Consider the following 23,990-nt stretch of genomic DNA (forward strand, 5'->3'; position numbering starts at 1 on the left):
CCCTACTCAGTACAAAAGATTACCCCTGTCAATTAAGTTTCACACCTTTTTTACGTACTAGACCCTCATGAGTAGCTTGTATAAACACACTGACTTCCCAAATCACTTTCAAAAATTGGAAAATTGCGAACAACAGTGTATCACACACATATCACACTTGGACACAAAGAATTTAGCTAGATTCGGTTATCGTTATTGTCCGGTTAATATTTCATGACAAAATAATAAAATAATGCAGAGTTCATATCAACAGACAACTCTAGCATGTGTTGCTTTATGGTATGAAAGGCAAAGAAAACCTAGTATCAACACTGGGAGCCATTGTATACAAATACATTATCATTCATGACAACAATAGACACATTTCAGATATCCGGACGCTTCACCTATCCGGACGATTGGACTTGGGAACGAAAGCGTCCGGATAACTGAGGCTCCACTGTACTTGAATGGCTTAACTGACCGGTAAAACTACTGCAATGTCTTTTATTAAACACGTACTTAGTATAACCCCCGTTTAAAAGCGTTCACAAAATTTTTCTGCTAGAAATATGTGTGCAAAAGTTTAATTGCTTTTCATAAGACTTAGGAACATATTTTAAAGGCATCAACAAAAGTAGATAACAAAATAAGTTTTTGTGTTGATCATCCACCAGTTTTCGCACAAATTTTTGTCGCTAGAATTACCACTATGCATACGAAATAATTTTATTGAAGAAATTTGTAAAAGTAGTGTGTCGCAATAGTGAAGACTTTTTTTTTTACAGAAATTATTAATATTTTGCTTGTACAACAAATGTGTTCTAGGAGGAGGGGGATTCTAGTATATCAAAGTAAATCAGTTGTGATTCAGTTTTAAATTTCAATTATAAATTCATGATTAAAGAATTATATTGTTTACTCTAGTGTTTTGTTCTTACAAATGAAAAGTATAATTCATTTGGGTCTTTACAAGTCTTTCCTCCAATTAAATTTTAAAGATCGAATACAGAGCATGTGCAAAACCATGCATGATATTGAAAAAGATAAAAGAAAGTTTTCCATCTTTTAATGTAAAAGCCATCCAGAAAATGTCGATCTTCCTTCTGCAATATTGAATATGTAGTTGGTTGCTGTGTGTCGGATTCTGACGTATACGTGGTCTCCAGCTACCAAGTCTGCTATAGCTACACCCGTGCCGCTCTGTATTCCATCATCCCCGTGACTGTCAATGACCCCCGAACTGATGACGTTGCCATTTGCCACTAACTCTGTCGGAATATATCCTCTAGGGTGAGTGTATATGGTCCAAAAAAAGACGTACGTTCCTGGCCGAGGTGCTTCGAATATACCGTTGTCATGGTGGTAGCCATTTCCTTTGTTGATTGGGATTGCATCAAAGGTTATGACGTGATGAGTGCTGAGGTTTGGCGGACTGTTACTGGACAAATAACTGTGAAATATGACAGGTTCCTGCCTTGGTTCTGAGGTTCCTTGTACTGCAATATTGTTTGATAATTATACGACTTATGGATAGAACCAAACTGTAGCTTTAATATTATTGGAGATTAAATATACTAGCATACACTTTATACTATTATATCTCAATGCGATTCATTCTATGTAACACAACATCTGATTGGTCTAGAAAGTCACGTGACAGGGCGAATAAAATTGTCATGTCCCCTCACGGGGAAATGAATGTCATATATTCCTCTTCTTCGGAAATCTCGAGACTTTTCATTCCAGCTGATGAAAGCATTCAATGTAGAAAAATGATTAAATCAAAATTATTTAATCATTTTAAATCTCTTTGTAATACAAAACCAATTTTACTCTTCAATCTAATTATCATTCATGCTAATATAAAAGAGAGACATTAACATTAAAAATAAAACAACCACGACGTTTTTGCTTTCAAAGAGTGGAAAAATGACTTGAAATCGACATATTTTGTATAATCAGGTGTTGTTTGATATACTAATGGTTTATTCAATGAATGCTCGGAAAATATGAAGATTTATTTCCCAAAAAATTAAAGTCCCATCGGACGAAGCCCTCGGGAAACATGAATTTTCTTAGGTGAATAAATCTTCATAGTTCCCTCACAAACATACAATAAATGTATATTGTACTATCTTATGTCTAAATGGTTGCCAAATATCTCTTATATATTATATTTTCCTACTTATTCTCTGAACTTTCTGTCCCTCGTTTCTATCGCCATCTGTTCGTCGTTCGAGCAATATAGGATCAGTTCCTTCTTTCTTTAAATTATTTCGATTGTGATCTTTTTTGTGAAGATTACGTAGCTCCTCGTTCTGACACTCAATAATCTCCGACATCCTATTTCTGTCTGCTTCCATCTCTTTCATTTTATCTTCCAGACGTCCTACTTTGGTGGAGAGGATTTTATTTGTCTCTCTAATCTCCGTGTTTTCTTTTTGAAGGATTAAAATTTGGTGTTCAATTTCGGCTTTCCATGCGGCAAACTCGTCGGTACTGATGTTTATTTCAGCAGAAGTACAGAACACCAATAGACACCCAGTTAACCATCCAATATGTAGAATGAGGCGACTGGGGGGTGACGCCATGATATCTATTTAGGAAAATGGTATTTATATTCACCCAAAAAAATGTTGATGATACATTATATGATGTGTAAATATATATTTTTAACATTTTGCAAATTTTATTAGCTGTTTTATCAAACGTTAATCATATGATTTAAGCAATATCGTTGATACTTCATAAGCAAAATGACAAACATTTTACGCGTACTAGCTTTCAAGCTTCCTTTGATGAAATAGTAAGCCTTATTAATTTCGTCAAATGGTGAAACATAGTTTGTTGAATATCTCAACTCAAACTGTAAACAGTATATTCATATCAAATACTGTGATTTCATAAATATTTATTGGAATCAACTTTTGCAGATTAAATGAAAATGAATTGTAAGTAAACGTTAATTGTGGCCAAAGCTTTTACTTAAACTATGGTTTTGATATTGCACTTCAATGAACATAAAATTTTGGGATAATCTCATCAACAAAAAAGTGTTCAACAAACATTGATAAAATCACAGTAGTAAATTTCGAATGTAGATGTACTTAAAATATCATTTACAGTATTGTAAATGTATCTATACCCACAAAATAAATTTAAGATTTACAATATGACATATCTGCTTTTGAAATGGAATGAAAACTGTTTAAAAAATATTTTTGGCGAAAACTTGAAACTGTATAGTCACTCAGATTTTTCATTTATTTCATGTGTTCAAAAAATTCTGAATTTTCAGATGTAAACAATTTAGCGTGTTTACAAATCTATCAATTTATTTTTGTATCGACTATAAAACTATGGATTGATTAAAACCTACCTATATAATTATGTAAACTTCCAGAAGTACTAGAATTAGGTCTGCTTTATCAATAAGATAAGAACAAATACAACCAGTCAAATACACATACTTAGTGTAATCATGCGACGATTTATTTCTCTAGATAAATATAGGTCAATGTATAGATATCCCTGATATAAGTGTTTTAAATAAATGTAATAATGTACATTTATGTATCACTGCCAGATGTATTTGCACAAAAAAGTATATTTTTCGAGGCTTTTTATGAGTTTTTGTGGAGCGTAAAGTAAGGGAGTGGATATAATCAGCTATATAATCCGTGTCATGCAATCTCAGAAATGATGCATAGATTTATAAAGAATATCCTGATGAAAGAATTTTTTTTTCTAAGACTACATGTATGAAGGGAGCATGAAGACTACACACACATGTAGTCAGCTCTTGATGTTGCTAATGCAAAATTCTGAAAGACATGTTATTTAGAGATCTTGACCAAATTGTAATAAGTGTTTAGTTGATGGGGGTGTATATGACTTTGAGGAGGAGAAGTAGAAGTGTGTATATAAGATGTCACTTGAACGTATGTTAAAGAGGTGTTCAATTAGATGTGTAACATTGGTGTTGATTTAGCAGGTGCCAAGTCAAAGTAACAAAATGTAAAAATTGCAACCGATAACGACAATCCTGAAACAAAAATGAGTTCAGTGGTGTTTTTCGTTTATAATTTGATAATTTGAGTAAGTGCATATGATAGTGTCCATTTGGAGGATGGGGAATGCAGGTGTTGGATTGGCATAATTTACATGTGTGTGTGTGTGGTGGGGGGGGGGGGGGGATTGAGGTACTTCAAAGTATATCAGTTGTAATCAGTTGTAAATGTGAATTATGAATTCATGATTTGAGAATCTATATTAATTATTTTGTTCTTATAAATATTAATCAAAAGTATAATTCATTTAGCCAAATCTTTCTTGCAATAAGATTTTCAAGACCCAATACTGAGCATATGCATTATCAGGCACAATAAAGAATACGATAGAAAGTGTTTCATCTTTTAATGCAAAAGCCATCCAGAAAATGTCGATCTCCCTTCTGCATTACTGTATATGTAGTTGATTGCTGTGTGTCGGAGTCTGACATACACGTGGTCTCCAGTCACCAAGTCTGCTATAGCTACATTCGTGCCACTCATTATTCCATCATCCGCGTGACTGTCAGTGACCCCAGAACTGATGACGTTGCCATTAACCACTAGTTCTGTTCGAATATATCCTCTAGGGTAAGTGTTTATGGTCCAAAAGAAGACGTACGTTCCTGGCCGAGGTGCTTCGAATATACCGTTGTCATGGTGGTAACCATTTCCTTTGTTGATCGGAATGGCATCAAAGGCTATGACGTGATGAGTGCCAAGGTTTGGCGGACTGTTATTGGACAAATAGCTGTGAAATATGACAGGTTCCTGAAATGATTCCGATGTCCCTGGTACTGCAATATTGTTGATAAGTATACGACACATGGATGGAACCAAACTGTAGCTTGAATATTAGTGAAATGAAATATATATATAAATATTATAAATTATTATACCTCATCATAAAAATTCCATATGATATTTTATCTGATTGGTTCTACACAATCACATGTTAGGACAATAAAACTTAATATATTCTTGTAACGTGATATTCTTTTTATCATATTCACCCCCTATGGCAAGCACATGAATTTTCATTTCATGCGTATGAAAAACCCTGTGGATGAGCATATAATGTAAAATGATTAATTCTATAATTTTATAGAATTATATCAACATTTCTTTTCACTCTATATCAAAAAAGTAATAAGGTCGAAAAATTGAAAAATGAGATTAAATTCCCATAGAAAGAAACCGGTTTTAAAATCGATTATAAATCTGAATACCGTTCGTAAACAGGCACCGTCACACAGTTTTATCTAAACCATATGATTTCTTTACACGCCTGAAACTCGTGGCGGACGTGTAGTATTCCTTTCATTCTCTTGGGATTTTATGCATCTTTTCTCATCATATGTGCATATTCTGTTTTAAATTAGGCATCGACCTGTTTATTAAGTATATAAATTTTGATTATTGCATAGCGACCGAGTAACACGGCTAGGCAAGATGAACGTCCACTCAGGTGAGACCTCTACAGCGAAATACTTGGTCTGTGGCTTACATGTATATAGGGGTTGTACAGAAATCGATGATGAAAGAGAAATATGACGGAGTGCCTATATTCGTAAGCGGTATTCATCTTCAACCCGATGAATTCTATATTTTCACCTGTCGATGTGTCGTTCGGCGTTAATAAACGATTAACTGAATAATCGTTCGGGAAATATAAAGTGTTATCCCCCCCCCCCCCCAAAAAAAAATATTTTCCTCGAGAAATAGGATTTCGCCTGGGGAATAAATCTTTATACCATGTATCCCCCTAACTATCTTGCAATTAATGTATAAATGTACATGTATGTTGTACTGTGAAAGTCAAAATAGTTGCCTAATGGCTCTTTCTACATATTTTCTTACTTATTCTAGATATTTGAGCTCCCTGTCCCTCGTTTCTATCATCATTTGTTCGTCGTTCAAGCATTTTAGGATCGTTCTCGTTCTCTTCTTTTTTTACGTCATCTCGATTGTCGACATTTTTGTGAAGATTACGTAGCTCTTCGTTCTGACATTCAATAATCTTCGACATCCTATTTCTGTCTGCTTCCATCTCTTTCATTTTATCTTCCAGACGTCCTACTTTGATGGAAAAGATTTTATTTGTCTCTCTAATCTCCATGTTTTCTTTTTGAAGGCTTATAATTTGGTGTTCAATTTCGGCTTTCCATGCGGCAAACTCGTCAGTACTGATGTTTATTTCAGCAGAAGTACACAACACCAATAGAGACCCAGTTAACCATAAAACATTAGGCGTAAGGCGACAATATGGAAAGGTAGGCATGGTCTCTATTAAGTAATATAGTATTTGATCTTTTAAAGATTGAACGTAATGTATGGTCCAATACATTTCATCATTGACTATATTGCTGACAATTACAGATGTGTAACTAATAAGGAATCATTCTTTGAATATTATGTGTAAAATAGTATTTGATCTTTTGAAGATTGTACGTAATTTATGTTAAAAAACCACTTCAACTATTATACACAATTCAATTATATTAAATAGATGGGAAAATTAACATAGAAAGTCAAATATTCGCAATGTTTTTGCTTTTAAGTTGGAAAACCTATAAGAACTCGGCGTGTTTTGAATAAATGTTTTATTTCTCCCAAAAATCCTAATTTTTCTCGGGCGATGCACTCGGTAAATATTATTTTCCTTGAGTGAATGAAATTTTTGTATATCTTCAACATTCATGCAATGTATAGTATCATCAATGTATATTGTCATCAATAGTGTCTTCAATATTAAATAGAAAGATAAAAGATGTTAGAAAGTTTACATTATGAACCATAAAAGAATGTTTTTTAAAACTTCTTTCGAAATGAAATGATAATCATGACAACAAATTATTTATTTTCTTGTAAAGACTTAATGTGCAGCTGTTTAGTCGCTCAAATCTTTTTTTGTTTTTTGGGGAGTTGATTTTAATCAACTCTCCTATGCAGTCACTCAGACAAACCGAAAGTGAAACGGTGTTTGGACCTCAGCACAAATCATCGCTGCTGACAAGACTTAGTTCTTGAAAATGATTGATGAATTCGATGTAATGTATGCTAAAGCATTGTTTTTCAAGGAAACTTATTTATAAATACCTTGAAAATAGTCAGATTTAAAATGGTACGAACAATTTAAATATTTTTTGTAGTCGTATGTATTCCTACGCCAGAGTTCAATATAATCTCGTTCAACTCGACGCTCGGCTGTCTCCGTAAATGCTTGTCGGAGATTTACGGTGTCAGCCGAGCGTATGGTTGAACGAGACTAGAGTTCAACATTGCTTGGATCCATACAATTTTCGAGAAATATTTTGTATTACTGATATATAGTTTAATTGAATTGATTTTACTCTAAATATTATTTACCATGATTCATATGGGGGTTTCTCGACATTCTTGTCGAAAAAGTCCAAAAATTCATATTAATATAAAAATGTGCGTAATTCAAATGCAAATTAGAAACTACAGATACTTGTCATGCAAAATAACATATCATTGATTTTAAGATAAACAAACATCGACAAAATCAACTCCCGTCAGTTCTTCAGTACTTTGATTGTTTTTTTTGTTTCTGATTTGTTAATTATAAAAGAGTTTGTATAATTTATATATAATTGATAAATGATTATGCGTCAATGCAACAAATTTGAACATACCTATGATGTTAACTTCCAGAAGTACTAGAATTACACGTATGTCTACAAGATCGATAAGATAAGAACGAGACTAAGTAACATATAATCTGTCAAACATTAACATAACCCATAAGCAAGAGACGATTGCTATGAATATTATATAAGCCAATGTATTTTATTGTATTTCAGTGTGATAATTCAATACAACGCGTCATCCGATTGGTCTAGACAGTCATGTGACGGGCTAAACAAAACGTCAGGTCGCCAGAGGAATAAATAGCATATTCCACTGACTTCTTCCGAAATCTCAGGATTTTTTTATTCAAAAGGTATCAAAAAGGCGATCTTAGCATACACTTGTACGTAAACAAATATGAATAAATCAAAAATACCTACTCATTTTAATTCTCTTAATATAAAAAAAACCAATTTAACTATCTATGATTTGAATTTATGAAAGGAAAGAGAGACAATAACAGAAAAATCAAACAATCACAACGTTATTGCTACTGAAAAGTCATTAGAAACCGACGTACTTTGCATAATCATATGTAGTTCAGTATGTTTAAACGATAATTGCAGGAATGTCTGGAAAATATGAAAATTTACTTCCCAAAAAAACAAAACTGTCTATGGGTGATGCCCTAGCTCACTATCATGCGATAAATGTATGATATCTTTTGCATGAGTGGCATTATAAGTTTGTATCAGATTTCATATTATGATAAAGAATAAAATAACGAATAAAATCTTAAGACCATTTGTGTTCAATGGTGATGATTGTTGAAAACTATACATGCAGTATGAGAACCCAAATTATAAAAAAAACCTGAAAAAAACTGAAATAACATGCTGTCACATCTGAGAATAAAAAGTTCAATCTTTATCCTTAATTTTTTATTTCAAATATTCAATACTATACTACATGTAGTATTTATATCAAAACAGTTCTATCGAACGTATGGTCAGAATATAATGAGCTTAATTTTTTTTTACAAAAAAAAATCTTAAATTTAGGTTATGGTAGATGTTGACAGAGTTTAATTGATCATTTCACTGATTGTTTGTGAAAAAGTACAACAATGTGTAGACATGGGCCAAAATATTCTGAAATTTCGGTTTCAAACGTAACAGCACTATCGGAAATTCACTGGCCTTCCAACGAACTTGGGGGAAACAATTTGGCGCGTGTTTGGAGCGCTCTGCCGCACAAACCTCCAGGGGTTACGATAGGATTCCATAAAGTTTAGGTTTCAAATGAAATATCTAGTGACAAAAATAAACTGGTTTCATATTTTCATTTACGTCCACGTTCATTAATCGTCTAAACCACATACATTCCCGAGTCCGCATATAGCTTTCTTTATGGACTCACACAAAAATAAATGCACGATACATGTAACAGTTCTCATATTTGCATCAATGTCAAGGTCGAAGTTAAAATTAATCTGACCAAAGTTGGCACATGGTACTACTCATCTTCGCTAGCCAAGGGTTTACGATCCACTCTGCTTCTCTACAACCCTTGGCAGATTTAGCCGGCAAAATCGAAACTCGCGCAACGGAATCTGATTGGTTGCGAAGCCAGGCGATCGCAGGGAATCTACTAATTGACGTTGTAGTTCGTTGTGTTTTCATACAGAATTTTAATACAATAATTATTACAATTTTTACGTGATTAATGAAAAACACGATATATAATTACTTAGATATGTTTTTTAAATTATTCTTATTATTTTTCCATTTTTTCCCGACCATTTCTTCTAATAACTGTAGATCAAAAATACGTATTTTAGCTACTTCAATTTACACCAATCAAAATCCATGGCTCATAAATAACAATGGCTGCGGCCACCTGCAGAACATGTTTTTGTGAGCTGGATAAAAAATCCCGCAGAACTATCTTCTCTAACACATTTGAGGTTGCACAACAGCTGTATGAAGTGTTGGGACATGTGCCGCATGAGGACGACGGTTTGTCAAAGTATGTGTGCAGCCACTGTTATTCCAAATTGAAGAAATTATCAAAAATAGATTTTGATTTAATTAATAAGTTGGAGGAGTTGAGGAGGGAGAAGAACGAACTTATAAAGTCTATGCGTGCAAATTTGAAGAGTATACAAACTACATGTACGAGTAACAGTGTGAGCGATGCAAGTGTGACCAACGATATAAATGTTCAAGAGGATGGGTCAAAGAGAAGTAGGCCTATACTACACTCACCTACTCCAAGGAAAGTCAAGAAGTGTAAGCAAGGTGAGATAAAATAAACATTATATTCAAAATAGCAACTGCATGTTCATCTTCACTATAGCTAAGGGTTTAAAATCCTCTGCGCAGAGGAGCAAAGTTGATTGTAAACCCTTGGCTAGTGCTGCATGTAAAAACTGATGTAAATCTTTTCGTCATTCATTTTTTAACCACATTTAACACAGTAAACCCTGGCACGGTTCATTATAAGTTTCTTATTAAGTGTATAGACTAAAGTTGCTATTTTGTGCAATATATATAGATATAGATTGTGTTAGGGATATGTACCGGTATGTAAATTATTTACAGTTATTATATGTTCAGAAATGATTGAAACATTGGCAAAGCTGACAAAATCTATATATTTTCAATGTATTTTCACAGGTTTTGTGAAGACTCCAGAGAAAACTCGCAAACCATGTATTAAATTGTTTACACCTAGCAAAATTAAAGTAAGTTTTTCTTATTTGTTAATAGGTGATATAGCTATTAATCAGTGTTAATAGTGCTTTAATAGGCAAGGTATTCTGAAAAGCAATTAAATAGATATTTATTCAATTCAATTAATTCAATTATTTATTTATTTGGATGATTTTTACTGATTTGAAATCCAAGTTTAAAAGAATATTGCCATATATCTTAAATTCTTCTTCATATTAAATCTGTAACAATTTAGCTAATCAATTTGTAATCACAAAGAATATTTTTTTGCTGTTTTATATTTTAGTTTTACTTTTGTTATTTTTTCCTCCACATTATTAACAGTATGCAAAACAATGCAGATATATATGTAGGCTAATGTACATAATGAATTGAATTGTAGGTTTTATTTAATACTGGAAAACAAATCAAGTCTAGAACTGTGAAGGACGCTGAACTTAAACGAGTTATCAAAGCCATATCCAGTGGACAACCAAAGAGGAGCATAGCAAAGTTTGTCTACAATTCTTTACTGAAGGATGAGCTCATAATGTGTGTTATACATGACATTGAAAAAGATATTATGAACCTTGTGTCCAAGAAGTCCAATTGCTGCCTGAGGAGTGCAAAATGTGAAAACTTATCAAATTTCAAATTTGATCAACTGCTTTTTGAAGTACAATTGTATGCTCCTGTGTTTTATAAAACTTTGTCGAACACTGTAAAAGGCTCACATGAAGTAGCAGTAATAGCAGCAATAATTACAAGAAACAATAATATGCACATGTCTGCACTTCATCATATTATTGCTCAGGTTCTGGACCACAGTGGAGCAACAGATGAGGTAAAAATCATTAAATACTGTTGAATTTTATTTTTTTTAAACAAATCCTCATAGATCAATCATTTATGGTTTTTAGAATCTATACCCTGAAGCTTTAATGATATTTTGAGGTTTGTTTACCTGACAGGGTTTTTTTCTATGGAATCATCATTGTTTGTGGGGGACCAATGTTTGTGGGTAAAATTTGCATCTCCACGAACATATATACAAGCATTTGTGTATTCATTAAAGTTATCCCGAACTTGCTACCAACAAGATTGCCAACGAGATTTCATTCCCACATACCAGGAAAATTTTGGCTATCCACAAACATTGACCCCATGAATAAAAATGATTCCACAGTATTGTTATTATTATAAGCAAGAATAAAATTAATTATTAAACAGGAAAGAAAATAGCTTGAAATAGGGTCAAGGGTGCACCCTTGTTTTGTTTTTTATATTTAATTACATTTCAAAGTCTGCTCACTTTTTTTATCATACATGATACATGTGAATGCTTATAGTAAAAATTTGATAGCCAAAGGGGAACATTTTCATGACTAGACTCTCATTTCAGTGTATTTCCTTGTTCCAAAAGTTGGGATTAAGTGTGTCCTCCTCAGCAGCAGCAAAGAAGAAGGTAGATCTAGCAGAATACCAAAATGAACACATCAACTCAACAGTTATCAATGAGAAGAGGGTGCTTGAAACATCAGGTTCGAGAGATCTGAAAACATCAGAAATAATTGGGGATAATTTTGACATTTCCAAATGCCCGTCAAACATGAGCAAAGAAAAGCAAAGGAAGAGTCTGCATTGGTTTTTGTTGATAGGGCTACAGAAACGGATTATTGGCAACAGTTTAAGCAATCAGCCACCTTCTTTGTCCATCAGTGATGTAACTAATGGGGTATTCATTCCAACACATTTAGATTGTGAGTTTTTGGAGCAGAACTGTTTGTTTCATATGATGAAAATAATTGTCAAGTATGTAGCGTGTTTCAAAAAATATGCCCCATATTTACCAGAGGTCATTGATCATCCTCATAGAGCTGAAATGTCTAGGAAGTCTGACTTCGTGGTTCTAGATTTGTTGGACAAAAGTGAAAATAAAAGCGAAGATATGATATCCATTTTAGAGCATATTCATATGAATTATATTGCGCACACATCAGATGATAATCCAAAGGTTATTCAGAAGAAGGTATTTGGTGGGGATGTTTTGACTAATGAACGGGCTTACAGTGCTCAACTAGCTATGATGAATGGCAGGTCCAAATTTGATCAACTGGCAGGTGTCATTCATAGACCAGAGGGGTTGCATCGTATGATGAATCTGTGTTTGGTAATAGCCAAAAAGTTCTGTTTGTTGCTGTTTATGAATGAAAAGGTATTTGGTTTATGTTGATTCGTTGAGTTATTTAGTAGAGGAATCACAGGTTTCCAATCATTATCATTTGATCTTATCATTATGTATTTGCAACCAATGTCTTTATTTGGAGATCACTATATAAGCTTTAGGATAATAATTTTAGTTTTATATTGCACTGTGAGTCCTTTGCTATTACATTTATAGTCTGTTGGTCGTTACTGTTTAGAATAGAAATTTATACCATTAAAATTAAACATATTTTGGGAAAATAATTTTATTCATTAATTTCTTTACCATACTGACAAAATTTAATAAGTGTAGATCAGGAAGCCAAATTATATACAAATATCATATCTACATAGTATTACTACCCCTTTTTGTTTGCCCTGTTTATTATCTACTTTTAGAGTCTTTAGTTTTGTTACTATTTTGTTACTTTGATTCAATTTTCTTTAAACCACTTGTTTTGATTTATGTACAGTAAAACACATAAAATGCAAACTTGTTTGGGCGGCTGAAAACACTTTATTAATAAAATTGCAGATTGTTATATCTTATCAAAATTTTGACTATTTGGGGGAAGAAATATTAATATTATTCTTTAGTTAAAAGTCTGTTTTACTGTATCTTATGTAGTTCAGCTTGGGCCATCTGTATTTTTACCAATTGGGAAAAAGTACATGTACCAGAATAAAGATTTCTTTTGTTTACAATTGATGAGCATATTATTTATAGTTTCAAAGGCAGCCTTAAAACCCTATTAATTTTTAAAAAATATGTATATATATTTAAAGTCTATTAATGGTATATGATTATTAAAAATTTGTATCTTTCATAACTGTTTGTTAAAAATCAAATTCTCTATCGAAAAAAGTTGTAAAAACATATTATATTCAATTATTATATTTAAAGAGTAACGTTTCAAATACATGTAGTAATGTCCAAACTTGATTTGTTTATTTCAGCTTGTGTATCAACAATTCTACAAGCCAAGTTCAGCTGCTGAAGTAGGAACTTTAAGCCAGTTACGGAATTTTGTTCACAGAATTGATGTCCATGGTGGAGATGAAGTTATTCAGAAGTACAGGTATGGATAAATGTATTTGTATAACATGATCAAATTTTGGCTGAATAAAAGCTTGTGTTATACACAAGACTTTACGGTACATGGTAAAGAAAAAATTTCAATGCAAGTACATGTAGTAAAAGGAGTTCTAATATACGCACACACACATACACAAGTACACGTAGTATTGAGAATATTGATTAATCTTTGATACTTATATTCATTTAAGAGCCCACTATGCATTTCTTATGGATTGCCTGGACGGTTTTGTCACAGGAGCATGCCTACATCTCCTGGAAATGGATGCCTTGGATGCACCACCAAGTCGAAAACAGGAACTTTTTGATATACTACCTCCAGAGGAGAAGTGCAAGTTCATCAAGCAAATTGCGAAGGACATTCTAGATAAATATATAAACCTTAATCTGGGTGAGATATTGATCATTGGAAATAGTCGTTTCATTTTTTTTACTAACATGATGCAAAAAACTACACGTACATGAAAATTGCCTGTTATTAGATTTTACATATATGTACAATACTAAAGGTCTGTAATGTTACATCCATTTCATTGAATAATTTATTCATTTCATTTAAAGATAATATGAAAGTTTCACAGTATCAAATAAACTTAAAACAGCAGTCTAAGTACATGGTTAAATGTAGGTCTGTTGTGTATGAATGATTTCAATGTAGGTGACTGTTTAGTTTTCCATGTCTTTATAGATTTGGGAAGATTTGAGGAGAGAGTACAGGCACTAGATGTCCAAAGTCAGCAAATCCGAGACATGCTTGATCCTGACCTACAAAAGTATATCTGTGTATCTTGTGGCAACCAGTATAAGACAGTGGGGCATTTAAGAAGACACCTCAAGGACAAACATCTGTGGGATTTCATTGAAAATGATACTGAAGAAGACAAGAAACCAGATCGAATTGCGTTATACAGGGCCTCATTAATGAAATGTCTACTACTGCTTAAGGACACCAATGATGGATACTCTATGGGTGATGGTGACAGGATAATGACCAATGCGAAGTTTCAAATGTTACTTTCAGGTGTAAGTCGCCACACCAAATACCAAATCTGGTTGTTTAGATTCTTGGCATATTACTCTTGCATACTAAGTCCAAAAGATGCTTATGAATATAAGTGGAACTGTACATCAAATCTTTCTGGTGGCACCGGCCGCAACATTCCAAATGATAATCTGGTGGAAATCATGGTCCATAGATTAAAGGAGAAAGTGCGCTCACAAGGAGCAAATGTTACATTTCAAAGTGCGAAAAAAGCAGCCTTATCACTGCAGGTGCAAGATGAAATAAAACAGAACGTGATGAAAGAGATTAACATGAAACCAAAAGGGACAACTCGAGCTGAAACATCCAAGAAGGCTGATGTGGAGCTAATTATTGACCAACTCAAGATGGCTGAAGTTTTTGACAATGTGCCTGGAAGGCAATTCCATGCATTTCCCAATTTTCAGGACCTATTTTCACGTGTTAAAGTTTTTGAATTACATAAATGGATTCAAAGCCAAAAGGAAAGATTATCATACGAGATTGTATAATAGAAACTGACAAAAAGAATGTAAAATTGCTATCATGGTATTTGAATTTTTGATTTAAATGATAATTATTTTGTTTAGATGCATTTATGTTATAGTATACACAAAAATTTAATTTGTAATGTACCTGGAAATATAATTTCAGTTTATCACAGTGCCAATGGTTTATTAAACTCTTATTAAAGTTAAATCAGTAACACCAAACTATTGAAAATAAAGCATATTTATTCCCAAATATCAATCTGACTCTTCAGTGTCTTCTGCAAAATTATACATATCAGAGTCGCCAACAACTTCAGAGATAATTTTACTGACTTCAGTAGCTGTATCAGTTGACCATATTGGAAACTTTTTCATAACATCATCAGGTGTAAATATTGAATCGCTGCTTCGCACCAATTTGTTGAGAACTTCATTTGTAAGTCCGTGCACTACTTCAAAATCTATTATACAATCTATGGACATTTGTGATTTATAAAACACCAGTTTATCATGTATTAATTTTTTTTCTTTATCGCTAACAGATCTGGTCATTTCATCTTCAGAATCTGAAGCACTATCTTCATTTTCTGTTTTAAAATATTCATGTTTTCGAGGACACAGATCACTTTTACAATCACAACTTTTTTCACAAACTTCACAACAGTCATGAGATGGTAATATTTTTTTATTAGGTGAAAGATATGCTTCACATAGGAGTTCATGTCTACATTTACTATCATCTTTAGCCAATCGAACAAGCTCGCTTTCAACCCTTTTAAGGTGATTTTTGTTACTTTTATACATTATCAGTTCATCAGATAAATGTCCATCCCTCCCTGCTCTTCCCATCTGCTGCACAAATGTATCTAATTTTCTAGGTAGTTTATAATGGACAACATGATGCACATTGTGAAAATTAACGCCCATACCTGCAGCATTTGTACAGATCAAAACCCTGATATTGCCATCTTTACTCATGTCTTTAGAAATAATTTCTTTTACTTTCTCATCAGTCTTGCTATGGAACATTTCAAATAATTCACAGTCATTTCCAAAATGTTTCACAAAGGTTGTGTAGATTTTTGATACATCAGAAATACTTTCACAAAAAACTACATGTCTCTCAGTTTTAACTTTGTTCAACCTCACACTGTCAATTAGCCATTTGAAAACTTTTTCTAAATTGTCAGAATTAGGAATACACACTGAAGTGATTTTAATGTTCTCCCGATCTGGTGAATCTAATATGATATCAGAATTTGAACGAAAGCATAACATTTTCATTATTCTTCTACGCTGACTAGGTCCAGATGTTGCAGTTAACGCAAGTAGAGTTGCCTTTGGACAGATTGACCGTAACTCCCCTATGTTGGCGAATGCCTCTCGAAAGGGCTCTTCATCTTTATCACCTTCACCCCTAAAACAATACAAAAGAATGAAAAATCTTGCTGAAATGTTTATTGTAAGAAACAACATCTTCTCTAGCCAATGGTTTACTATCCACTCTGCTACTTTAACATGTCTAAGTAGCAGAGTAGATCGTAAACCCTTGGCTAGCAAAGATAAAGAAACAAGGGCTTGAGTCTATTCTGTATACTACATATTTAAAAAAATGATAGATTTGCGTGTATAAATATCAGAATTTTTAAGTCATAGTACTTTACAGATGTACATTTCTATAAAAACACTATTTGACAGCATTTTAAAGACTGGTTTTATTTCCAGTAAAAGGAAACTCCGAAAGGAAAATTAATAAGATTATATTTGCTTACCATTGTGTAACAGTATGGGCTTCATCAACAGCAATCAACTGTAATTTACTTTGGTAAATTTCGGACTTCAACATCTCTCTCCAGTTGCTGTTATTAATGAAGGACTCTGGACTGCCAAACACAAAATCAAACGCACCTTGTTCTAATGCACCGGATTCTCGAAAGTCTTTACCGATAAAAGTAGCTTTAAAACCCAGATTGTTGAGCTTATAACATTGTTCCTGCATGACACTTAACAAGGGGGCCACGACAACAACGCATTTTCCTGGATGTAGCACCGGAAAGTACTCGTAGGTTAACGACTTTCCACTACCTGTTCTGGTACATAGAAACACATCTTTTGCTTGTTCAATCGCACTGATGGTTTTTGATTGTTTATCTGTCAAAGACTGTATTTTAAATCGTTTGCAAATTATTTCTTGAAGTTCTGTGGAGGCCGCCATTGTTGAATACGTCATTTTTTTTAACCTTAAGTTACGAAGATTTTCATTGGTTAAACAATGAAAACATTCAAGGGACATAACTCGATTACGACGATAGGCGGCGCATTTGATTTCTTGACATAATCGGCTAAATCTGCCAAGGGTTGTAGAGGAGCAGAGTGGATCGTAAACCCTTGGCTAGCGAAGATGGGTACTACTTAAAAGGATTTTTTTTTGTTTTATATATATGATTGTACAAAATTTCAATTTCTTTTGTAAAAGTTTTAGAAACATAATTATTAGTATCAACAAATGCAAATGATAAAAGGGGTTAGAACAAAATAAATCAGTTATTCAGTAGTTATTGTTTATAATGATTATATTCATAATGAAGTTAGTATTGCGTATTTAATATTGATCTTGAGATATAGTTTGTTTGAGTGATTCATGACCAGAATAAATACTGTAAAGAGTCTTTATTATGACAGAATTTATTCTATATACTCAAATTGAATTATTCATCCCTTTATTGTCTTGTTTATCCAATCAAGGTATGCCGATACACGTGTGAACACAGCTGGGTAGCTGCCGGGTTTATCCCGACTGGAAAAAGATGCCACGCCCACTTGGATCCACCGTCCGTCATTGTCCCGACATGTTAGCGGTCCTCCACTGTCACCCTAAGAAAAAATTAACATAAAATCTCTTAACTCGTTCATGTATACTACACAACAATAATTTCTTTAAAAATACTTAGAAAAACACTGGGAAAGTATTAAGTTGATTTTTTTTTTTTTGCAATTGAAGGGGTTTAGAAACTTGCCTTGCAAATGCCCTTGCCGTTATGAAGATATCCAGCACATATTCTTTTGCCTATATCGGAAGTTCCATATATCTGCGCACAAGATTTCGTGTCATAAACAGGAAGTGAAACACTGTGAGCAACAAAGGACAACTTGGCACCTGTAACAAAATGAATCCGATAAGTAAAAGGTATACAATTAATGTTCTGCATTGGTTGTACCAAAATTACCAAGTTCACAACGACAACGATAATTGTATTTTCCCGCGTTTCGGTAGTAATAGCGGGAAAATGTTGTATTTACGGAACGGTGCATTATTATGGAAGGGTCCATTAGTAGCCAATAGAATTGGAGAGTAGAACAGGTTTTAGACAGGTGTTATTCAGGTATTCACTTCTAGCCGCCGCGCGTCAGGAGTTAGACAAAATTTAATAAAAAATTTAGTACTAAGTATCTTTATGTAAAATATATACCATATATGTTGTGAGGTCTGTTCACAACCTCCCTGCATCCAGCGGCACCTGGCAACAGACACAGGTTTTCTAGAGTTTTTATACTGCGATTTTTATCGTTTTATCTCTAGTTTTTTTCCTGGCCGGCCCTGATGCATTGTGTAAAGGGAGATATTTTTTATGACTCTGATATTTATTTTTGATGTATATTGGTATACTAGCAGTTTTCATATATTTATATATGCTAGTTCATCATGATGTTTTTCTGCAAGTTTGTCTATATAGATAGCAATAGTTAATAAATCAAAGGCGTCCAGCAACCACGGCTGGCTGTCAGGCATTTTGATGTTTGTGTTTGTTTTTTAATGTAAGTAGTAAAGTTAATACCACCCAGAGTATACATATATGTACATGTACATGTATATGAGAGTATCAATGCGCCATTTTGAGAAAAAAAAGTAAACAGAACTTTAAAAATATGCTACAAATGAATAGAATTCCAAAATGTTCACCTCCAGACTTGCATCCCCAGCCTTTCATGACGCAGTCGTCTCCAATGCCCGGAAATGACGCATTGTCGACAGAGGGCAGGATGACGCGCTTTATTTTGTCGTATTTAGGACCAGAGGGCACGCTCCGAGACAAGCGCACCAGTGCTAGGTCATGCTCCCATAAATCTGGAGTTAGAAGAAAAAATGACTACATGTATTATAATTTACTTTCAAAGATACCGACGTTTATATCGCAATTTCTCCTCTTGGAAAAATATTGTTTGGTTTGGCTAAAACATTCTTAACTGGATATTTCCCGTCCGAGTAAAATTTCATTAAAAAATATTGTTTTACCATGCCAAAAAATGATTGATTTTGGATTAATAAGTCGATTGAATTTTATGTTTTTGTTAACACATTTGTCCTAAAAACTTACAATAAGTTACATACAACTCTCAAGAATAATTGTCAGTTTTTAATAAAGAAGCATCCTGCATATAATCTTTAACTATTAACAATCATAAATATATTTTGGTGAAGAAAACCCCCCACACAATTTAGCTTGAAAATTTGAATATTTCCTTTCATCTTCATACAGAACTCTCTTTTTCAAGGAGATCAGTATGGTCTATAAATGGTCGCGACCATCCTGTCCTCTTAAGATACTAAAAAAGTAAATGCTCTTCACTGTTATCGCTGTACTGTGGGTGCAGCACTATCCGGTCAACATCCACCTCCCAGTATCGCCACGATTCCTTGTCAAACAGCTTCCCCAGGAAATTCTTGATCTTTTCCAGGGGATTGGACTTCAAGGACGCGGACGCAAGTTTGGCCTCCCAGTTCGATGGGTTCCTTTTTTCTGATCCACTATTTCTATAAATTAAAGTAGGAACATTACTTACCATCAACATCTGTAGCAAAGCTAGAATTGTTTGTCAATTCTTGCGATATTTTTTTTTGGTTTGTCTCTTAAAATAAATCATTGTACAAGTATGCTTGCATAGATGTAATATTGAATGTGTTGCATGTAACTGTGCAAATTGGGATTTGACCTGTCGTGGAAACAGTGCGCGGCAGTGAGGATCCATCTATCATTCAGCACAGATCCGCCACATACAAAACGCTTGTGGGCGATAGGAATAGGAATAAACCAAAAGAGTTTCTTGGTGACAACTTCTCCATGCAAACTGACCAACCACGGCCATTCTCCATCTCCCGCCATTTTACCGCCAATCACGCGTTTTTGTCTTGACAGGCCATCGCCTAACACAACACAGGGAGAGATAAAGTCCGATGTTTACATGTGTTCATAATGTTAATACATCATTCAGATGATACAACTGTTAAAAAATTGTTTTTGTCCATGAAATGTGATAGAAAACAGAAGCTTGGGTTTGTTACCTTGTTGTGCCATCCACAGAGGAAGCAGAGCGAGTATAATCGAATGCTTGAACATCGTGCCCTGTGAATAAGGAGAAAACATCATCTATCATGACTAGTAAAAAAACGTTTTCTATGTGTAGCAATGGACAAATATTAATGTTTTTGTTCCCAAGCAAAGCTGGATTAGAACAATACACCGAAAGTTATTTACATGGACTGTTGTACTACAAATGATTCTCAAGAAAAATGTTACTTATTGTTTTTCTCGCACTGTCTTCTTGGTTATACATTGTAGAAAATGTTAAGATAGGTGAGTGTGCAGCATAATTACCTGATGGGTTATAAACAAAGAAGCGTGCGTCTTACCTGTAATTATGCTCCCATTATCAGATGATGTAAACGATCGGACTTTGACAGGCGACATGGCAGGGCATCGTATGCGCACCGGGTTTAACCTGCGTGTCGGAGACAGGACGACCTCAACTTTTTTAATCACTAAAATAGGTTACATGTATATTAGGTTGATTTTAAACATAAATATTTGTTCAAATAAACACAAAATGGGCAAGGATCACAAGATCATGCATGTGATTGATGAAAAAATATGTGAAAGTACATAAGGTTTAACAGAGGCGGATCCAGCAATATAGAAATATTGAAAAGCGGTGAGATTCAGAACGCGTAAAATTCAGTGTTAGTTAACTAATTAATAAATAAATATATAGACAAATAATACAAAAACTATTTTATCGTTGTACAATGGGTAAATTGAGCAAACATTTATCTCGTAAAAATCTATTTCAACATCAGAGAGTGCACCACTATTGAAATAAAACCACTATTGAAATAAATTATTTCAATAGTGGTTGGGAATGTATTTCATTAGAAAAATAACCTTGCAACCACTATTGAAATAAAACCACTATTGAAATAAATTATTTCAATAGTGGTTGGGGACTTATTTCATTAGAAAAATCACTTTGCAACCACTATTGAAATACAACCACTATTGAAGTAATGATTTTAATAGAGGTTGAGGATGTATTTCATGATAGAAACTATTTTACTGAGACCATTAAAGTTCAACTACTATTAAATTTATTTTTTTTATCGTTGATGGGAATGAATTACTTTACAAAATAATATAACTATGTAATCACTATTGTAACACATTTGGAAAGAAAGAAGTTGTAAATCATATTTGCATACTATTATGAAATGCAAGAAATCTAACGAATAATATCAAATACACAATTATGTTACAAGTTTCACTGCTGTGTAGAAGTAAATAACCAATTCTTACAGATAAACATGCATATACATTTGTTTTTATCTAACAACTAATTCAAATACACAATTAAGTTACTAAAGACTTGCATATTTTATGGTAATAGTAATCGATATATGATATAAATGTACTAATTTTAGGATGTTGTGCAGAAATAACCAATCCTCGCAGATAAACATATGAAATTGTGTTCATATCTTTTCTTTACCTTTCTCTTTCTATAGATATATCATGTTTTATGGAAGTTGTAAATTATTTGTACTAGAAGACAACGTTGTAAATTGCCAGAACTTCTATTCAAAACCCCTGCATATTAAAAAATAATTTATAGCTTATATATCATTATAGATTTATGTGATAATGAACATCTCTATTAAGATAAATATTTTCAATAATGGTTGAGAATGTACTTCATTAAGACCAATATTGAATGAAATAAATTATTTCAATAGTGGTTGGGTATAAGTTTCATTATAACCACTATTGAAATAAATTATTTCAATAGTGGTTAGGTTTGCATTTCATAACAACGACTATTGAAATAATTTATTTCAATTGTGGTTAAGGGTGCGGTTCATTACAACCATTATCGAAATAAAATATTTCAATTGTGGTAGGATGTTATTTTAATGCCTATTATTCCGACTGTGCATAACACTTTTGGTTCCAGATGTCAGATGGTATGGGAAACATGACCATATAGAGGTAAATCAAAGAACATTATAATCAAAATTGAATTCATCATCTCATAAGACATACTTCTTTTCTTAAGAAACTCCCCTAGCAGAAAGGAAAGTGTTACAAACAGACATAATAATAGACATAAAACTGAAATGCATCATCAACCACCATTGAAATACTTTATTTCAATAGTGGTTGAAATGAAAGGTATTCCCAACCACTATTGAAATAAATTATTTCAATAGTGGTTGAAATGAATTGCATCCTTAACCACTATTGAAATAATATATTTCAATAGTGGTCGTAGTGAAGTACACCCCCAACCGCTATTGAAATAATTTATATTAATAGTCATATTAATTTCATAATAATAATCATCAGTAAGACATTATTTAATACACAGGGGGTTTGAACAGAAGTTCTGGCAATTTACAAGATGTTCACTATTGTGCAAGTAATATACAATATCATAGGACAGGATATGTTTCTAGAAAGAGAAATGTAAAGAAAAAAAATATAAATTGTCAAAGTAATATTAATAAAGAAATTTATTCTAAGCTACGATTGAAAAAATAATTTTAATACTGAGTAGTAGTTGTACTTCAACAGTGTCTGTAAATTGATTTTAAAAATGGAATACATCCCGGAACACTATTTGAATATATATTATTTCAATAGTGGTTGTATTTCAATAGTGGTTGTAAAGTGATTCTTCAAATGAAATACATTCCCAACCACTATTGAAATAATTTGTTTCAATTGTGGTTTTATTTCAATAGTGGTTGCAAAGTGATTTTTCTAATGAAATGCATTCTCAACCATTATTGAAATGATTTATTTCAATAGTGGTTTTATTTCAATAGTGGTTGCAACAGTGCACATGTATGCATTAAGTCATCTCCTGCCATTTTTAGCTCACCTGAACCGAAGGTTCAAGTAAGCTTTTCTGATCACCTGTTGTCCGTCGTCCGTCCGTCCGTCCGTCCGTCTGTCTGTCCGTCCGTCTGTAAACTTTTCACATTTTTGACTTCTTCTCTAGAACCACTGAGCCAAAATTAACCAAACTTGGTACAAAGCATCCTTATGGGAAGAGGATTCTAAATTGTTAAAATAAAGGGCACAACCCTTTTTAAAAGGGAGATAATTGTGAAACTTTTGGTGGGTGTCTTTAAAAATCTTCTTCTTAAAAACCACTGCACCAGATATGCCAATATTTACACCAAAACTTGTATATATAGTGAAAATTCTAAATTGTAAAAATTGCAATCCCCGGGTCAATACTGGGGTCCCAAGAGGGGTTCAAAGTTGATTAAAAAACTCAAACTTAACATAGAAATTTATGGGGGGAAATGTTTTTAAAAATGTATTCTCAAGGACTACAATGCTAAAATTAGTGAGATTACCATACAAGTACCCTAAGATGGTGTAGATTCTAAATTGTGAAAACCGTGATCCCCGGACTAATACTACGTACGGCTCCAAAATATGTTCGAAGTTTAACATAGACTTATATAATGGGAAACTGTTTTTAAACTCTCTTTTTAAG

The 23,990-nt window shown here is 33.2% G+C and overlaps 5 protein-coding genes across 6 annotated transcripts; 1 reads left to right on the top strand and 4 right to left on the bottom strand.

Annotated features, from left to right (window-relative positions):
* Window positions 1–1,032: 1,032 nt before the first annotated feature.
* Window positions 1,033–3,444, bottom strand: LOC105317787 (uncharacterized). The gene is made up of 3 exons (XM_011414517.4): window positions 3,362–3,444; window positions 2,168–2,578; window positions 1,033–1,478 (listed from the first exon to the last, which is right to left on the bottom strand). The coding sequence occupies exons 2-3, from the start codon at window positions 2,571–2,573 to the stop codon at window positions 1,048–1,050; spliced, it is 837 nt and encodes a 278-aa protein (XP_011412819.3). The 5' UTR covers window positions 2,574–2,578; window positions 3,362–3,444; the 3' UTR covers window positions 1,033–1,047.
* A 953-nt stretch (window positions 3,445–4,397) lies between these two features.
* Window positions 4,398–4,859, bottom strand: LOC136270691 (complement C1q-like protein 4). The gene has a single exon (XM_066069079.1). The coding sequence runs from the start codon at window positions 4,857–4,859 to the stop codon at window positions 4,398–4,400; it is 462 nt and encodes a 153-aa protein (XP_065925151.1).
* A 4,291-nt stretch (window positions 4,860–9,150) lies between these two features.
* LOC136270683 (uncharacterized) lies at window positions 9,151–17,331 on the top strand. 2 transcript variants are annotated; one of them, XM_066069053.1, is made up of 7 exons: window positions 9,151–9,925; window positions 10,304–10,371; window positions 10,743–11,183; window positions 11,742–12,554; window positions 13,502–13,623; window positions 13,832–14,031; window positions 14,329–17,331. In XM_066069053.1, exons 1-7 carry the CDS (start codon window positions 9,511–9,513, stop codon window positions 15,171–15,173), a joined length of 2,904 nt encoding a protein of 967 aa, XP_065925125.1. In that variant the 5' UTR covers window positions 9,151–9,510; the 3' UTR covers window positions 15,174–17,331. The 2 variants fall into 2 exon arrangements, with proteins under 2 accessions (XP_065925125.1, XP_065925126.1); XM_066069054.1 differs by having other exon boundaries at window positions 9,561–9,653.
* On the bottom strand, window positions 15,376–17,445 carry LOC136270684 (ATP-dependent DNA helicase RecQ-like). Its single transcript, XM_066069055.1, has 2 exons — window positions 16,925–17,445; window positions 15,376–16,569 (listed from the first exon to the last, which is right to left on the bottom strand). Exons 1-2 carry the CDS (start codon window positions 17,443–17,445, stop codon window positions 15,408–15,410), a joined length of 1,683 nt encoding a protein of 560 aa, XP_065925127.1. The 3' UTR covers window positions 15,376–15,407.
* Window positions 17,446–17,821: 376 nt separating this feature from the next.
* Window positions 17,822–20,979, bottom strand: LOC105317784 (serine protease 33). The gene is made up of 7 exons (XM_066069056.1): window positions 20,842–20,979; window positions 20,494–20,554; window positions 20,145–20,355; window positions 19,781–19,965; window positions 19,114–19,278; window positions 18,170–18,309; window positions 17,822–18,026 (listed from the first exon to the last, which is right to left on the bottom strand). Exons 2-7 carry the CDS (start codon window positions 20,546–20,548, stop codon window positions 17,865–17,867), a joined length of 918 nt encoding a protein of 305 aa, XP_065925128.1. The 5' UTR covers window positions 20,549–20,554; window positions 20,842–20,979; the 3' UTR covers window positions 17,822–17,864.
* Between the last annotated feature and the right edge of the window lie 3,011 nt (window positions 20,980–23,990).

The sequence above is a fragment of the Magallana gigas genome, chromosome 8, assembly GCF_963853765.1.
Source record: "Magallana gigas chromosome 8, xbMagGiga1.1, whole genome shotgun sequence".
In the NCBI taxonomy this organism is placed as follows: Eukaryota; Metazoa; Mollusca; class Bivalvia; order Ostreida; family Ostreidae; genus Magallana; species Magallana gigas.

What these genes read in the sequence shown, in the direction of transcription:
- LOC105317784 (XM_066069056.1), bottom strand. Translation starts at nt 20,548, where the DNA reads ATGTTCAAGCATTCGATTATACTCGCTCTGCTTCCTCTGTGGATGGCA. An exon ending in TCTGTGGATGGCACAACAAG is followed by an intron (nt 20,356 to 20,493) that starts GTAACAAACCCA and finishes GTGTTGTGTTAG; the next exon opens with GCGATGGCCTGTCAAGACAA. An exon ending in CCCACAGTACAGCGATAACA is followed by an intron (nt 19,279 to 19,780) that starts GTGAAGAGCATT and finishes TTCTAACTCCAG; the next exon opens with ATTTATGGGAGCATGACCTA.
- LOC105317787 (XM_011414517.4), bottom strand. Translation starts at nt 2,573, where the DNA reads ATGGCGTCACCCCCCAGTCGCCTCATTCTACATATTGGATGGTTAACT. An exon ending in ACAGAAAGTTCAGAGAATAA is followed by an intron (nt 1,479 to 2,167) that starts GTAGGAAAATAT and finishes ACAATATTGCAG; the next exon opens with TACAAGGAACCTCAGAACCA.
- LOC136270684 (XM_066069055.1), bottom strand. Translation starts at nt 17,445, where the DNA reads ATGTCCCTTGAATGTTTTCATTGTTTAACCAATGAAAATCTTCGTAAC. An exon ending in GCCCATACTGTTACACAATG is followed by an intron (nt 16,570 to 16,924) that starts GTAAGCAAATAT and finishes GTATTGTTTTAG; the next exon opens with GGGTGAAGGTGATAAAGATG.
- LOC136270683 (XM_066069053.1), top strand. Translation starts at nt 9,511, where the DNA reads ATGGCTGCGGCCACCTGCAGAACATGTTTTTGTGAGCTGGATAAAAAA. An exon ending in TGCTGTTTATGAATGAAAAG is followed by an intron (nt 12,555 to 13,501) that starts GTATTTGGTTTA and finishes TGTTTATTTCAG; the next exon opens with CTTGTGTATCAACAATTCTA. An exon ending in ATATATAAACCTTAATCTGG is followed by an intron (nt 14,032 to 14,328) that starts GTGAGATATTGA and finishes ATGTCTTTATAG; the next exon opens with ATTTGGGAAGATTTGAGGAG.
- LOC136270691 (XM_066069079.1), bottom strand. Translation starts at nt 4,859, where the DNA reads ATGTGTCGTATACTTATCAACAATATTGCAGTACCAGGGACATCGGAA.